At 42.3% G+C, this 17,015-nt stretch overlaps 1 protein-coding gene across 1 annotated transcript; it reads left to right on the top strand.

The window, feature by feature from the left end:
* The first annotated feature begins 2,888 nt into the window (after nt 1-2,888).
* sp4 (sp4 transcription factor) lies at nt 2,889-11,426 on the top strand. Its single transcript, XM_065471016.1, has 7 exons — nt 2,889-3,471; nt 3,760-3,830; nt 4,829-5,179; nt 5,271-6,471; nt 7,159-7,357; nt 8,423-8,622; nt 8,926-11,426. The coding sequence occupies exons 1-7, from the start codon at nt 3,465-3,467 to the stop codon at nt 9,195-9,197; spliced, it is 2,301 nt and encodes a 766-aa protein (XP_065327088.1). The 5' UTR covers nt 2,889-3,464; the 3' UTR covers nt 9,198-11,426.
* Nucleotides 11,427-17,015: the final 5,589 nt, after the last annotated feature.

Genomic DNA, 17,015 nt, shown 5'->3' with positions numbered 1-17,015 from the left:
CGTTAACGTGTGAAAGCCACAAGGAAACTAAGCAGCGGATATTACAGCTGAACAGTTCCTCCTGAGGACTGCAGCATGGTAGACAGTCTCAGATACATTGGTTTATACCATCAGGGTTTCAAAGTTAGGGAAGCAGTAACCTCTTAGTGGCTGTGTGTGAGCAATGAGGAACAAAGCTGAAGGCTTATGATATCTTTTACCATTTAATATTTTAAAATTAGATATATTGAACACATTCTGACACGTAAAGCAACTGGCAACCTTTTGCTGAGAATTCAGCTGTGCTAATAAACAGCTGTTTCCTTCAGGTCATTTTGTTTTATGCTAGCCAAAGTTAACAACCCCTTTAATGTCCAACTGGATCATTGATGCACCCTGCTAAACAGGCTACCTAACTAGTGTTAAACTTATTTTATAACTAAGATGGCGACAGCCAAAAAGCCAAGCACGATGCTTAATCCTTCTGTATATTTGTTATTTTTTCAATTTTCTCTTCTTTCACGACAACGACTTCTGATTGTTACATATATTGTAACAATATATAACAATATATATATATTATATATATATATTACATAATATATATATATATATTGTAACAATATATTGTGCAATAATCTTTCTGGCACCGTTGTATTTTTCACTCTGTTGTATATAGCATTTGTATTCTATTTTTATCCTATTGTATATTTTATTCTATTTTATTCTACTGTATATAGTATTCTATTTTTATTCTATTCTGTACAGTTGTGTACTGTATTTATTCTTATTTTATTTTATTCTAATTGTCCTTCATAACTTTTGCACTGTCCACTTCCTGCTGTGACAAAACAAATTTCCCACGTGCGGGACTAATAAAGGTCATCTTATCTTATGTTATCTTATCTTATCTTATTGCAATAGTTTTCAGAGTTTGAGCGGGGTTTTTTTAACTTACAGGCACACAGCAGATAGGCTGGTGAAGACATGTGAGACACTTGTTTACACATTTAGAGGTCTGTGCATACTAAGATGATGCAAAGATTTAGGGCTACCTATGCACTTTTTCCTCATTTAGGCACATGAAGGCATAAAAGGATCATGTTCAGGGAAACAACTTATTAACACGTCAATTAGACTAAAAGAGATGAGTTGTCACGTTTTTAATTAATACTAGATATGGAACTTCTATACCATCCTGTCTGAGTGTTTATGATGTTATGTTGGGGTGAGACACTGAGACAACTGCATTGCCTTGGCTGCCAGTCTATAAGCCTAAATATTTCCCCTGTGAGCCAGAGCCATAACCTCAGTTGGCCTCTTGCTAATGATGTTTTCTGCTTGGTGAACCAGGGCTGTGACTGGCTAAAGCCACGGAGAAACCCATACAGGCCTAAAGGCCCTCACACAGGCCTTCTGCTTCATCACAAACCTCTTCTTCTCAGATGCATTAAAAACACACTGTTTAGAAGTCTGAAAGAGGTTTTGTCACTAGAGTGACAGACTTGACTTCTGTTTCTATTTAGACACTTAAGTGCAGTTGTTGTTCCTCGGCCTGAAACCACCCCAGATGCATTTACAGAACAGTAGTAACAGTGTCACTTTATGGGCTAAAGTTATCATGCCAGGCTAATAATTATTTCGTGGACAGCTCCTGAATGCTAAAACAGATGGACTGCTTATGTATTATTAGTCTAAACAGAAAACAGTGTGTATTGTAGCTAGATGATATAAGCAACCAGCTTCTACAAAGTCACTTAATGAACAAATAAATAATTACTATATTTACTGCGATTTAGTTAGTAGATGATCTTTTTAAAATGCATCAGTTGTTCAGATTCTTAGCATTCTTTTAAACATCTGTGGTTTATGGCAGTCTAGGATGTTAGCCTGTTTACCACATCTATCAAGGTACCCAAGCTGAAGTCACATATAGCACTTTTCTACTCTCCTAGAGCACCCAAAGCGCTTTATACAACATGCCACATTCACACTCAGTTCACACAAGCACTTTTTTCTATGCTTTTAAGTGCTTCCTACCTAACATTCACACACATTCATACTCCGATGCATTGGAGAGCAACTCGGGGTTAGTATCCAAGTAGTCTCTCTCCATGATAAAACTTTCATAACAATTAGAGACTGTTTATTTCTTTGCAACTGACCAAACATACAAATTCAAATACAAATTGTTCAAAAGGATCAAATAATTGTTTCCCCCACTGTAAAAATTACTGTTGATTGGCAGAATGAAGCTATAATGCATATCCCAAAAGTTCAATTTGTCTGAAGAAGAACTAGGCAATCAGAACCCACATATTCAATTCACAATTGCATAACAACAGCCAAACACACACACACACACACACACACACAGACACACACACACACAAATCTTGTACTAGTGTGAATTTCCTAAAGCCTCTGGCAATGCAATGACGTAATTTTCTACTACATACGATCTAAAGTTGACAACAAGGGGGAAAATAGATGAGGTAAATAAATAGAAGCACATCATCTTAGAAGCAACACTGTAGCATTTTCACCTTTTAAATGATTTCAAAATAATTAAATCGTTTGTTTCCCTGATTATCTTAATTTTTTTTAACCGTTACTAACATTCTGAAACTGACACGCGTGCACAAAACACACGGGCGCGCGCGCACACACCTCCTTTCCCGTTTGCCCAACCCCCCACAACACAGAAGTCACCGCCCTTCCCTCTCGCTCTCACACCAACATGACTACCGACACCGCCGTTCCAAACCCAACCGACGAGCCGGAGCATCACGGAAGTTGTAGTCCCGCTCGCGCTAGCCAGTTCGAGAAGGCGAGGCCTCACCAAAATACAACTCCCATCTCGACCCTCGCACGCCGAGCCCCGTCGTCCAATCTGAATATGTGGGAGGAGCGCGTCCGCCCACAAAAGCCACAGCTATCTCCCTGTATCCCCCCCTTTAAAAAATCAATTGTGCACGAAAAAAAGGGGAACACGCTTAAAATACCAACACAGGTGACGGTTTGTTTTCGGCGCGCGACGGACAGCGACGAGGCGTCCCCGCGTCGTGCGGCGTGAGAAACAGCGGTGACAGGCAGGAGCTGCGAGGAGGGTGTTGTCCTGATGCTTAAATGGAAGTGGGTGGGCCTCTACGGTCACACACTGCCAACTTCTCTGTGGATATCACTCTGACAAGCGCCAATTTGCTCGTTTATGGACTGTCTATCCGGTAAAGGAGTCATACGACGGATCTGTGAGGTGTCCGGCGGACCGGGGACGGTCACCGCTCTTTCTGTTATTTCCGTTATTTGGGGCTGTTTGATTGTTCCTGCGCTTGGCACCGCCCTTCCTGGCCGGTGGGTGGTTTCGTCAAACGGGCAGATCCGCCACGGCTCAGAGCCGAACATATAGGCCGTCCTCCGCCTGTGTACCCGGCCGGCCTTCTACCGTGAACTACACCCTCTCCCTCTCGGTATATTAATGCGTTATGAGTGGTAGGTACCCTCCCCCTCCCCGTCTCCACCCCTCTTTCCCTCTTTCTAGCCGTTTGACAGATAGGAAGCTCAATGCCCCTTTGATATTGATGATAAGGTTACTGGTTTCTCTTCTGTCTATATTGATCACCTCTGTGATGCCATATATGCTATTTTTTTTTTTTGCTTGAATTTTATTTGCAGCATGCAGTGCCCCGTATACTGCTCGGGACTTTGTAGTACTCAGTAATCCCTATGTGATAATATTATAATTGAAAATATTCTAACATTTCTGCCTCTTCCTCACAGACTCGAAGAAGGAATCATCTGGAACTGAAGGAGGGAAAGCATCTAAAAGGGGGAAAAGTTCTGGATCACAGGTAAAAGCAAGGAGACAGGAGTTTATTATAGTTCGTTACTTTTCCCTTGCCTGTAGGCCAAAAATGTACTCCCTCCCTCCCAGCCCAGCCAGCCAGACACCTCTGGGGGCGTTTCTCTGGTGAATTCCACTTCCTGCTTCTGTGCAGCCCTACAGTGAGCCAACCCAGAGCCTCATGAATAGGCTTACACGGCTGTCACACTTCAGCCGCTATACTTTTTGAACTGTCTGTTTGAATTATGGTCAGAATGATTTAATTCTGCACGTGGATATTATTGAAAGACCTGCAGCTTTGGTTAAGTGGCCCCAAGACTGTGACACTTCTCTCTGCAGCAGGTTGTATACATATATATCTTTGAGATTATTTTTGAACCAGGCAGCTGTTCTTGAGCGCATCTTATTGTCATTAAATGTGCATGACGAGCATCGCTGCTGTGTTAATTTTCCTGCTGTTGTAGTTGTTACAAAATCTAGGCTGTTTCCCCGTGCACTGTTGTGAGGTGTTGAGCATTAAAAATTTGCCTGCGACCTAGTTCCTTTGAAAAGGGAGGAGAGAGAAGGCGGCATTTTCTTCCAGTGTTCTGAGAAAACAGAAATGTGGTTCTCACACGCCCACCCACTCGCTTCCTGTAATACCGCCCACTTCCACTGACAGCTCTCTCTCTCTCGCTTTCACTCAGCTTTTTGTGTTTCTTTTTTCTGCACCATGTTATTTCCCACCCCTCGCTCTTTTTCTCTTATTCATTTAAAATTAATCACTGCGTGAGCGTTTGCAATGATACCTCCTATCATTCCCAGCCTTAAGCGTTTTTATCTTTGCACATGTACTCTTTTGCTTTGTTTGTGTATGCGTACAAGCTGTTAATGTATGTTTCTAACCCTGACTCCCTTCTTGTCCTTCCTTCACCTGTCACTCCTGTTTTCCCTATCACCCTTCTCACCCCTCCCATCCATCCATCCATTACTCCTCCATCCCCTTTCCTCCACCGTCTCCTCTAGGATTCCTCTCAGCCCTCTCCATTGGCTCTGCTAGCAGCCACCTGCAGTAAGATCGGAGGGCAGGGGGGAGCAGAGGGGGCACAGGGCCAAGCAGGGGCCCAGCAGATCCAGGTCCAGGCTGGTCAGATCCAGTTGCAGGCGGGACAGATCCAGGGTCAAATAGTGGTGGACACAGCTGGGGGTCAGGCCTTAGTGCCCCAGCAGCTAGAACTGGTCCCGGCACAGTTCACAGGGAACGGCTGGCAGATCATTACAGCAGCGCCTACTATGGCCAAGGAGAACACCAGTCAACCTGTTGCTGTGACCGTGGCCACCACCTTGGCTAATGACAGCTCACCTGGTGGACGTAAGGTGAGGGGAGTGGTGTGTTTGTGCAAATGTTTTTATCAATTTTTAATCCTTGTCCACATAACTGAATTACTGCTCCTTTCCTGTTGGGCAGGTAAAGGCAGTAGGTGGGACCAACAGTGTTGCAGCCAATCAGCAGCAGCAATTTCAGATCATCCAGGTTCAGAACCTGCCCAATGCCGGAGCAGGAGTCCAGTATCAGGTCATCCCGCACTTGCAGACTGCAGATGGACAGCAGATCCACATCAGCCCTCAAACAGCATCCATCGGGGCCGTTCCCGAGCAGGTTCAGCTCATCCAGACTCCGAGTTCGGGCCAGACCCAAGCTATCATTCAACCCACCAACCAGCAGGCCATCCTGACGAGTACAGCCAATCAGACGGTTCCACTGCAGATCCGTCCTGCGCAGTCATTCCCACTTCAGCTGCAGACTCTGCAAGGCTCCCAAACTCCTGTCATGACCACAGTACCTATAAACCTTGGTGGCATGACCCTGGCTTTGCCTGTGATCAATAATGTCGGAGGGGGTGGAGCTGTGCAGCTTATCCAATCAGCAGATGGCACATTCTCTGTTGCTAATGGCAACCAGCTGGTGACAACAGCTGTGTCAGGGGCGGCTCCTACCACAGCTGCAGCTGGATCAACAACGGCAGTAGCCGAAGGCGACAGCGTGCCTGATGGGGCTCAAGTGGTTTCAGCTGGATCAGAGGGTGGATCAGCTGACGCCCAAGTGCAGAGCAGCGAGGCAGACTCTCAAAGCCAGAATCAGACCAACGGGCTACAGAACCAGACAGACACACCTGGAGCCATTCAGCAGGTGATTGTGGGCCAGGTGGGGCACCAGTTGGTGCAGCAGATCCAGCTGCAGCCCCAGGCTCAGAGTCAGGGTCAGGCACAGGGCCAACAGCAACCTCAGCACATTCAGACCCTGCAGCTGGCTCCTGGACAGACCTTGCAGCCCATCCAGGCCTTCCCGAACTCTGCCCAGGTCCTTATTCGTACCCCAACCCTATCACCCTCTGGGCAGCTCACCTGGCAAACGCTGCAGCTACCCGGTGGAGTTTCCCTGCAGGGTGGTCTCGGGACAGCTTTGCCACAGCAGCTGACGCTGGCTCCGGTAGCTGGTGGGACTGCAGTTGGAAGTGGGGGGCTAGTCTCTCTTAGTGGAGCTCCCTTGACGCTAAGTGCAGCCCAGATAAACCCTGGGTCAGGGGTGCAGACGGTCAGCATTGCAGGACTGAGCACAGCTGGGGTCCAGGTGCAGGGCGTACCGCTCACTATTACTGGTCTACAGGGTAAGGGCATTATGAGAGTAACTGTCTAAATGTGTATTCAGCACCAATCTGCTCACTTTCATAAACTGTGAATGCAGTGGGGTTGTGGAGACAGAGAGTCTTTATTTCTTGAGAAAATATTATATTAGTCCATTGCGCTAATCCCTCATATCATGACAAACTAATCTATAAAGCTTGAATTAAAGGATGTCCTGCTCTCCTGCTTGCTCAGTTAGACTGTGTGTATGACACATAGTCTGTAATAAAAGTGCATGTTGCCTCTCTGTCTTTAAAGTGAAGACCAAGTTATTGAACTACATTCTTTCTAGTGACCAGCAGAGGGTGACTCTCTTGGTATCAGTTTGTAGAAAAGTCTATGAAAAATGATACTACATCTCACTTGTTTTAATACCTCAGCAATTATTTTCCTAAAGAGTTAATGGCTTTAAGTGTTAGTTTCAAGTCTTCTTGAGTGAAGTTAATATGCTCATTTAGTAAATTTAGAATAGAACAGACAATGCAGCAAATGCTTTAGGCCTAAAGTTTCAAAGCAGATCACCTCAAACCAATGGGAGATATAATGGTGGCTCCATATTGTATGTACAGTCTGTAGTCAAAGGTTTTCTTGTTTTTTAACTTTCTCTGTTGTAATATAGAAACTGTCCTTGTTTTTGATCATGTGTTTACACACTTTCAATCATCCTCCAGGTCAACCACAGGGTCAAGATGGGGTCAAAGTTCAGTCATCTCCAGTGACTGTCACTGTGGGCAATGTTGCATCAGGTTCGTCAATGAGTCCAGACCAGCTGAGCTCTGTGCAAAGTTCTTCAGACCAGGAGGGACCGCCCAGCAAGAGGCTTCGACGTGTTGCCTGCTCTTGTCCAAACTGCAGGGATGGAGAGGGAAGGTATGCAAAGCATGCATAAGATACTCATGATTATTTCTAGTCTTTGAAGGGACTTTGAAGGGTCAGAGGTTATAGTGAATCCAAACTATACAATCTCAAAGGAAGCAGTTTTTTGTTTTTGGACTTAAAAGTCTTTCTGTAGTGGATTTTTTTTTCATCACCTCACAGCAGTTTTCTCACTGTACTGATTACTAGTAACAAATTAACAAAACTGACAAGACTGACACAGTTCATTCTCCATAAATCTCTAGTTACATGTTCTCAATTTACAAACCAAATTATTGTTTCCAGAATTTTCAATATCATGCACCAACAGTGGTTTAAAAAAAAAGATGCAATTGAATTTTAATTGCTTTTGAGTAAAAGATTATGATTCCTAAGCTGAAATTTTTACATACTCATATGTTGGTTACCATGTCCATATGATGTTTTTAAAAAATATATATATGTATATATGCTAATGAGACATAAAGTTTACTTCCTGATTCATAAAAAATTAGTACCTTGTTCTGCTACGCTGTTTAACATACACAGACGCGTTGGCAGTTGGGCCCAGCGCTCGTGAGATAACTTCTGAGGCTTGCAAATGCAGAGGAGAAGTGGGGGTGGGGTGCAGGCAAACGGCTGAAAGAGAAGGCGGGGTCCAACTCGACAATTCATGCATCTGCACATACTAAATGAGATAAAAGCACAAAACTATATCTAAAACTGTTTTGACGCATGAAGCACTGAAAATGTCGTGAGAATTGGCTTCTTAAACACAACACGCAGCAACAGGAGGAGTGCATGACAGCCATATTCTCACTACAGGAAATGCTCTATTTGGTTTAGGGGAGGGACTTTGCCTGAGAACATTTGTTTTCCTGCATGCGTCTCTTTCAGGTAACGCTAAAGCTTTAGGGTTACAGAGTATATGGGCGGGAAAAAAAGCTAAAGGCTTTGTAATATAAAAATTATGGAATTACAAATATAAATATGTAATTATTATAGGAGTATTTTGTTTGATCTGTAGCACACACACACAAACCTCCTGGTCCTCACTCATAACAGAAGTTTGTGTTGCAGGAACAGCGGGGATCCCACAAAGAAAAAGCAGCATATCTGCCACATGGAGGGCTGCGGGAAGGTCTACGGAAAGACATCCCACCTACGGGCCCACCTGCGCTGGCACACCGGTGAGAGGCCGTTTGTCTGTAACTGGATCTTCTGTGGCAAGAGGTTCACCCGGAGCGACGAGCTGCAGAGACACCGGAGAACGCACACAGGTGGGAGAAAGCATAGACACAGACATGCAGGGTGATTTTGAATTGAATTTGAATTCACTGCTGAATGCAAACTAGAGCTACAGTGTTTTAAATTTACTCTCAGTTCTTGAGAAATGTCCAGCAGAAGCCAAAGTGGCATCTTTAAAGGTTTTTGTTTTTTCCCACCACCCAAATAATCTATAGGGCAGAGAATAAATGCAAAAATAATTAAGAAGGTGGAATCACAATTTTTCTTTACTTTCTTTCTTTTAAAGTCTTCCTTAAAACATTAGTCTGATTTTTATCTTTTCCACACTGTTGCAGGAGAAAAGCGCTTTGAGTGTCCCGAATGCTCCAAGCGCTTCATGCGCAGCGACCACCTCTCGAAGCACATCAAGACCCACCAGAACAAGAAGAGCAGCGCCGCGGTGGCAATCATCACCACCGACGACATGGAGGAAGACACTCCCGAGGACCTCGGCGCCTCCCCGCAGATTGTCGCCGTAGCAACACTGTCGCGTGACTCTGACCCCGCTACACCGACCACTTCCAATCACCTGGAGGAAGAGGAGGAGGAAGAGGAGGAGTTTGAGTAGGCGCCTGCCTCCCGTCTCTTCGCTGGAAGGCTGGCTTCCTGTTTTTTTGGAGGTCTTTGCAAGGACTGTAAGGGGTTACTTTTCTCTTTTTTTTCTTCCTTTTTTTTTCTCAAATTTGACCTTATTTTGAAAGGGTTCGCTCACGAAGAGACTCTAAAGGGATGGACAGGGATCCATGCGATGAAGGGAAACCTGAAAAATATAAACAGTCTAAAACAAAACTAACACGTATAATAACAAAAGAAAGAAATTTAGAGTGTATCAAAGATTAGTTTGGCATTTATAAAAATTTAATCTATTAAGAATTTCAGGTGTGGCGGGGAAGGGATGTACGCAGATTAGCACAAGACAGGGGACCTGCTGAATTTGAAACCACCCGACACTGAGAGACATTTTCCTAATCACAACAGAACTCTATGCACAAAAGTTGTGTTCCTGCTTCACACCTGTCAGGCAGTGCTGAGGGTCAATCAAGGTACAGAGCTGTTGCAGATCAGTGACAGAACAGGGGCAGTATTGGGAGGGGGGTGGGTGTAAATGTGAGCTGTGTGAATGAGTGTGTACTCCCATGCTGTCCTGCAGAGGATCTACCTAATTTGAGTTTTTATTCATGGTTCAGGTTTAAGTCCTCAGATCAGATTCAGGTGTTTGATTCTTTTGCGATCAGATGACAAATATAGGGGGATAATTCTAAGAAAAGAGAAGAAAAAAGAAGAGTAGGGGAGGAAAAAAGCACATATAAAAAAAGATTTATAAAATGCATTCCTATTGAGGCGCAGTGGCCATTAGAAAAAAAAAAGGGTTTCTATAGAGAAAAACAATCTAGCTTTCTACAACTTTGTTTGTGTAGTGAAAGCAATACTGTAATAATGACAATCCTAGTGAAACCATGTTTACATTGTCAGGGGAAGCTTTCTCTTGTTAATACAACAAGCCAGTTCGCTCTAAGATTAAGGAAGGCGTCAAGAAGCAGCGCCGTAGTCCGGATGACCTGGTACCACAGGGTGGCTTTGACATCACGGCTGCACACTTCACGCCGCCGCGCGTTTGAAGGTTTTACAACATCAAACGAAACAACACGGCACGGTCGGTGTAACTGTGGTGACAGCGTTGCTTTCTTTTCTTTCTTTTCAAATTTTTTTTTGCTTTCTGTGCTCTGGTGACCGCCCCTCTAAACCTCTAAACCCCCCACCCCGCTACATGACCGATGTACCACAATTGCCTTAACACAAGCTGTCGTACAGAGGGATCTCCGGAGTGAGCCGGACGGAGTCAGAGGGGAGCTCTCCGGACTTGTAAGAGGGTGACGCGGAGTGCAAACCAAAGCACAGGCAGGTATATACATAAGACGGAGCTGTTGGGTGGGAGTCGGTCAGGCCGTTTAGCTACGTGGATATTACAAAATGTTTTCTGGTGGTGTTTCTCTGTGTTAGTTCAGTGCGTATATTCATTTGAAATTAAAAAAAATAATAAGAAGAAGCTTTTATTTTATAAAATTTATCAATTCTTTTAACTCCCCCACCCCTCCTTAAGTATGTTAACACACAGGACCCCCACTGTGTATGGCTAATTTATTATTTATCCTTGATTTGTAATATTTGCCTTTTTGCTGGAGTTGTATTTGTGCGCGTTGACTCTGAGGTTGTGTACAGCATGTTTCAGTTCTTTGCCGTAGTGCTGCTTCTCTCTTCTTTATTCTCTGTGCTTCTGTTTTTTTTTCTTTTTCTTTTTTTGTCTTTCTATGTCTGACCATCGCTGTTCATTTCTTCTTCTGTTTTCTTTTCTCTCTGCGCCATAACGTGTTTTTGGAGAAAAAAAATCAACAAACAAAAGAAGAAGAAAGCAAAAAAAAAAGAAAAAGAAAAAAAGGAGAAAAAAAAGTTACTATTGTTTAAAGCTGAAAAAGGTTGATACCAAACAAATTTAGATGTTTTTGGTAATATTTTGTGTGACGACTTCTCTTTTTTTTCTTTCTTTGATATTTTGTAGTGACATCTCATTTGTAAATCTTTTTCTAAAGATGTTTGTTCGTCTCCATGACATTTGATAATGGGTTTTTTGGCAGGTCAGCCTCAAAGGCTCCAGTTTATTGATATTTTTAAAACTGGTTTGTACAAATGTGTTATGTCAACAAAAAACAAAAAAAAAAAAAAAAAGGGAAAAAAATTACAAGCAGAAAAGATGCTTTGCCTGCATAACACTTGACAATAAAGTGATTCTTAAAGTGAGGCTCACATTTCATCTCTGATGATTCTGAGTGGGGAGTGAGTCACTGCGAATTTATTTTATTTTTACATATGGTGCTCTTTGCACAGACACACAGCTATAACTCGTGCCGCCTCCTTATTACTGGGTATTCTCTCAGCTGTGTTTTGACAGCGGTGATGATGAAGTAGCCGCCCTCCCTGTGGGAACAATTACTGCTCCCGGGTTTCTCTTTGTGCCGCTTGTGGCCTTCGGAATGGCGCTGCGAAGATCCGACCTGAGTCGCAGGACAATCGTTTGATACTCAATAAGAAATTTGTCAAATCTGCTTGGATGAATTTCTTCTTGTTTATTTCTGGAGGTTTTTCTTAGATGATGGAAACTCCTGAAATAAAAATAATCAATAAAAACAACATCTTAATTGCAACGCCAAGCACCAAGCCTGTGAGGGTTCACCCACAAGTCACTCTGTCGGGTTTACAAAGCGTGTCGCGTAGTTGGCACCTCACGTGTACCTTTGGCGCGTCACTCCTTTGAAGCACTTCAAAAACAGTCCTTCTCTCTGCACCCTCAGGTGCTTCTGTCAAGTTTTGAAGGTATCAATTATTTTAATCTAATAAGCTATAGAAGTATCAGAACAAAGGCAGACTTTTTTATTCTCCTATCAAACACTGAAGAATGAGGGGGGAAACGGGGGGGAAATTTTCAACAATAAAGCCTCTCTGTTGCTCTTCAGTGCTTAAAAATCCCAGTAATGTTAAGGGAGCACCAGGAGACCCACACTGATAGTTAAGGCATCATGGGTAAGATTAGAGCTTCAAATGATAGCTGTAATATTTTTCTCACTCAGTCTGCATAATAATGAGATGCATAGAGAGCCGGTGACCTCAGGATGACCTCTGACCATGCTTTCACTCTTGCCCTGAGGTTCTTAGTTATTACATGACACAAGCTGGTAACCAGAGGGACTAGCAGATGACCTGCACCTGACCCCACTCACCGGGGCTAAATAATACCAGATACACACAAAATAACTGCTTATTCAGGCTCGGCTGGTGCAGCCTGTTAGGTTACTGTGTTCTAGTTTAAACATGAGAGCTTGATTCCCCCCCTTACCTCTCGTTGAAGATGCTCTGATGTAATACCGACCACTGTGAGAGGTGAAATCATTTAACTTGTAGCCTGCAAATGTACGGCTTTGGCACCATTAATTTAGCGTTTCATAGGTTTTTTTTTTAGCTGAAATCCTGTAATTGCTGAAATATTTGGGAAGCTTGTTAAATTTAACGGGAATACATCGAATTATTCACCTATCATGTGATAAAGTTCACACAGACGAAGTTTTAAAGTTGTAAAGTAGCTGAACATGTACATGTACAATGATCAAAGAAAATTTAGATTCAGAAAAAATCTGAATGAATATTAAAATCTCATATTCTTTAAATCACTTTAAGAGTGGAATGATGTATTTTAAAAGCCTAAACTCAAGAATCTCAAATAAAAAACAGAATATTTGTAAAACATCTTCTGTGTGTGTATCAGCAAGTGAGTGAGATAAAGAGTAAGATGAGCATCTTCCTGTCACACAATAGGAAGAATGTTAATTATGAATATATTTGTTAGTTCTGGTTCAGTGACTAAATCTAATTTACTCCTGACCCCATGGTCCCAACGTGAACCTCGGAACGCATAATTTTATACTTCAGTAAATGGTTGTCATGTCCAAATTGTCAAAATAGACTTTGAAGCATCAGAAGAAGCTTTAGAGTATTTTTTTCAGAAATTAGAAGTACAGTAGTTACAGTGTACAGTGTAGTACAGTATGTAAGATATTTTTTTAAAAACCCACAGCTCCATGGTGGTGAAGGTGTCATGGGCTGGGTCTGTGAGTTTTTTATATATTTTGGTATTCATTTCTGCCCTAGTTTAGTTCACCTAGTTAATTTCGAGGTTGCTGTTTAGTCCTTTGTTTCTTAGTTGTTTATGTCATCTCCTCCTGTACTCAGTCTCCCTGCTCCGTGCGTCTACCTGTCATGCGTCATGTCTGTGTGGTTATGTTCAGTTCAGGTCACGTCTAATCCCCATGTTTCCTGTTTTACTTTGAAAGTCTGTGTCTAATGTCAGTGTATGTAGTTTCACTTTCCCTGTCCTGTCATTAGGTTCATGTGTATCAGCTGTTCCCCCTCATGTGTTTCCACTTCCCTTGATCATCCCTTATGTGTGTTTCATTCAGTCTGTGTCGCGTCGTCTGTGTTCCCACCCCCCCATGTTTTCACGGCCAGTCTTTGCATTCTTAGTTTTCTGATTCTTTCTAGGTTGTCGCAGTATCAGTTTCCCGGTTTAGTTATAGTTTAAGTTTAGTCACTGTGCTTCTGCCTTGTTTAACCTCTATGTCATCAGCCGTTATAAAGGCTCGCTTTCATTTTAAATTCACTCCCGTCTCCTCACCTGTGTTCGCACCTGGGTCCACCACACACACCACCGCACGGCCTGTCTCCACAGACCGTGACAGAAGGTCAAAATCTCTACTGGGAACTTTTGATCTGGACTGTTTAAAGGGCCAGTTACTCCAAATGACCAAAGCTGTGCATTGACCACATTCTGCCAGGCTTTAAATTTATGCATTAGTCCCCTACACCAATATTTCTGTCAACCTGCAGCTCACCTGTGCAAGAGAAACCATCGCGTTCAGAGTATTTTCAGGTCTACATTTTACATTACACAATTTTTGGAGAGTATTTGACATTTTTTGTTCCCGACTGTGATACAACTACAACATTTCAATGGAAGCAAGTAGAGGAATCTACAAGCCCACCAGGGTATGTGCATTTTCACATGTATTTATGACATGGCTGTGAAGATCTGCTGATATCTTCCAGGCTACAGGGCTCAGGTAAGACCCAGATCCACAAAAACCAAAATGGACATAAAATATCAGGTAATTTCTGAGGACCTGAGTGGTGGTGATTAAATGTAAATGTCTCCTTTTATTTTTAGGAAAACAAAATCCCGTCAAACATCACTGCTGAAGATCTGAGAGATCTTTTGGTGAAGACAAGCAAAGAGACACTCAGAGAGCAGTGAGTTACTGTGACACCTGAAAGTCTATTTGTGAAGAAGTGTAAATACTGACAGAAAACCTCTTTGTTTTCTTTGGGAATTTGAATTAGACTATTTCGATGAAGAAGAAGCTAAACCTCTTCTGAAACTGGTGAGACTAGAAAGCTCACAAGACTTGCAGTCATTTGGAGATTTTTTTTCATTATAATCACATAACCCCTAGAAAGAAATGCACTGTAAATGTGTTTTTCATTTTAGGTGTGGGCAGTGAATGTCATTAACAAAATGAGGGATATAGAGTTTCAAGCGTGGATGCTCCTTAAATTTCCAGAGGCCATACATCCTAAATTTCAGTTAGTCACATCTGACATACAATTGTTAATCGTCCAGCTACAGTGTTTCAATATTTCTGTGATTCTTTAAATATGTTTAAAAGATCATTCCTATAACGTTATTCTGCAGAACACTTAAAGTCCTCAGCATGGTGAGAAATTACATTCAAATCCTGAAAGAGAAGCATCAGGAAGCACAAAGCACCAAACTGCTCACCACACACGAACTGGTTATAGAGGTAGTTCCCTGAGTCCTGCAGGGCTTCTGGGAGCTTCCTCCTCGCCCCCTGTTGAACAAGGCTTCCCAGAATCTGAGCATAATCTCCTTCAGTGTCACCAAAACTCTCACAGCGGTGGAAAGCCAGGCCATCTTCTCCTGCTCCATCAGAGATGATATGGCCCAGAGCATACTGGCAGAAATCAGAGAAATATCCTCAAGAAATTCTACTCACCAACATTGCAAACTTTGCGCTAGTGCTGCTCATTTCAATTGCTGATGTAGCAAAGAACCATACATCCAAGATCTTCAAGCCCACTTCTGAAACTCCACCAATTTCTGATGTTCTTTCCAATGAAGAATATCCTTCTGAAAGACCCTCATTCTGAAAGTCTGCTAATGCCTGCTGTCCCCCTCAGCGAAGAACCTCCTTTTGAAAGTTCCCTGTGAGGAACCTCCTTCTGAAACTCCATCCATGTCTCAGTCAGCTGTATCTGTTATCAATATTCCAGAGAAGTCTGAAGACCTTAAAATCAGAAAGAAAAAGAAGAAAGAACGGGGCTTCTTCCAAAAACTCCAAGCTCTGTGCTGTTGCTGTGTCAGACCCAGAGAAACTGACTGACTATGAGACTCCCATCTGTCTGTTCTCTCTACAAAATCAAATAAAAAAACTCATCAATATTTCTGCAAGAGTCTGCATCTATATTTAAAAAATATTTTTCCTTTAGATGTCTGTAAGAGTCTCTTAGGGTTCCTCCACAAGTCCAGTAAGTAACATAACATATTAGTATTATTAATTTTAAGAAAACTTAACTCATTTTTACTGTTAACATATTAACAACAGTAACTGAAACTGGTATATAAAACCTCAGAATATATTCCTCAAAAAAATGGTTTGATTTATATTTTTATAACTGCTGAATCTTTGGTGAAAAAAGTGTTAAATAAGCTGAAATACAATGAATGAGTCACATGAAAGCCAAAGTGCAGAGCTGTTCAAAGTTGAAGTTCAAGCAGGAAACACCATAATATTTGCAGAATATCTTCTGTGTGTGTGTGAGTATCAGCGAGTGAGTGACATAGAGAAAGAGGGGAACTGGCATCAAATGTACAGGTAAAATAGTTTTTAATCTTGAACTGTTTTGTGGATTTCACTTTAAGACTCACTGTGTGTTAGTTAGATCACCTTTACACACTAAAAACAGAGACATTAAAATAGGTTAGATGAGTTGAAATGTGGGAGGATCAACTACAGACAAATGCTTTCAGTTCTAATCATCCAGTCGGAAAAAATGATTCTACAAGTCATCAACTGCCCTGATTTGAACCAGCTGCCTGCTGAAGACAAATCCACCAATGAAAAATAAGCCTGAAATTAATGTACCGATCAGAATGCTCTATAATTCCCATACATTTAAATTCACCATCTGAAGATAAAAGCCAACAGCTTTGAGCTGGACTGCAGTAAATACTGACATACTGTTACTCTGTGGGAAATCCTGGTCAAATTTCTCTCGGTGCACTTGATGAAAAGTCCTGACTTAACTAATCTTAACTCCTATCAAAATACTGTTTGAACCATGAGGGTCCGAAAGACTTGTTCTACACAACAGTGTGTTTTTTTTATGTTACTGGTGTCAAAAATGTGGTCACAGGAGTGAAGAAAGTTCAGTCTTTCCTGCTGTTGAGACAAACTCCTCACTGAAAATACAATGGATCCCCATGGGTCAGTTAGAAGGTACTCACTTCACTTGCATCCACACAGTTCAGAAAGCGTTCAAAACTAATTGGACATCATCAAAAGTCACTTTCTTTTAATGTTCAGTTTGAATTCAAGCATGTCCTCTCCTCCATGTCTGCGTGTCTAAATGCTTTGAGTTTCAGTCGACGTGATTGGCTGATTAGATATTTGTTTTGGTGTGGAGTTAGAGTAGGGATCAAACTACTTAAAATCAACAGATACAGATTTATGTTTGCACTGTGAGTCAGGATGTAGGGGTAAAC

The sequence above is a fragment of the Pelmatolapia mariae genome, linkage group LG22 (genome assembly GCF_036321145.2).
Source record: "Pelmatolapia mariae isolate MD_Pm_ZW linkage group LG22, Pm_UMD_F_2, whole genome shotgun sequence".
Classification (NCBI taxonomy): Eukaryota; Metazoa; Chordata; class Actinopteri; order Cichliformes; family Cichlidae; genus Pelmatolapia; species Pelmatolapia mariae.
The sequence above is the reverse complement of the archived record's forward strand: the minus strand, read 5'-3'. Positions and strand labels throughout refer to the sequence as shown.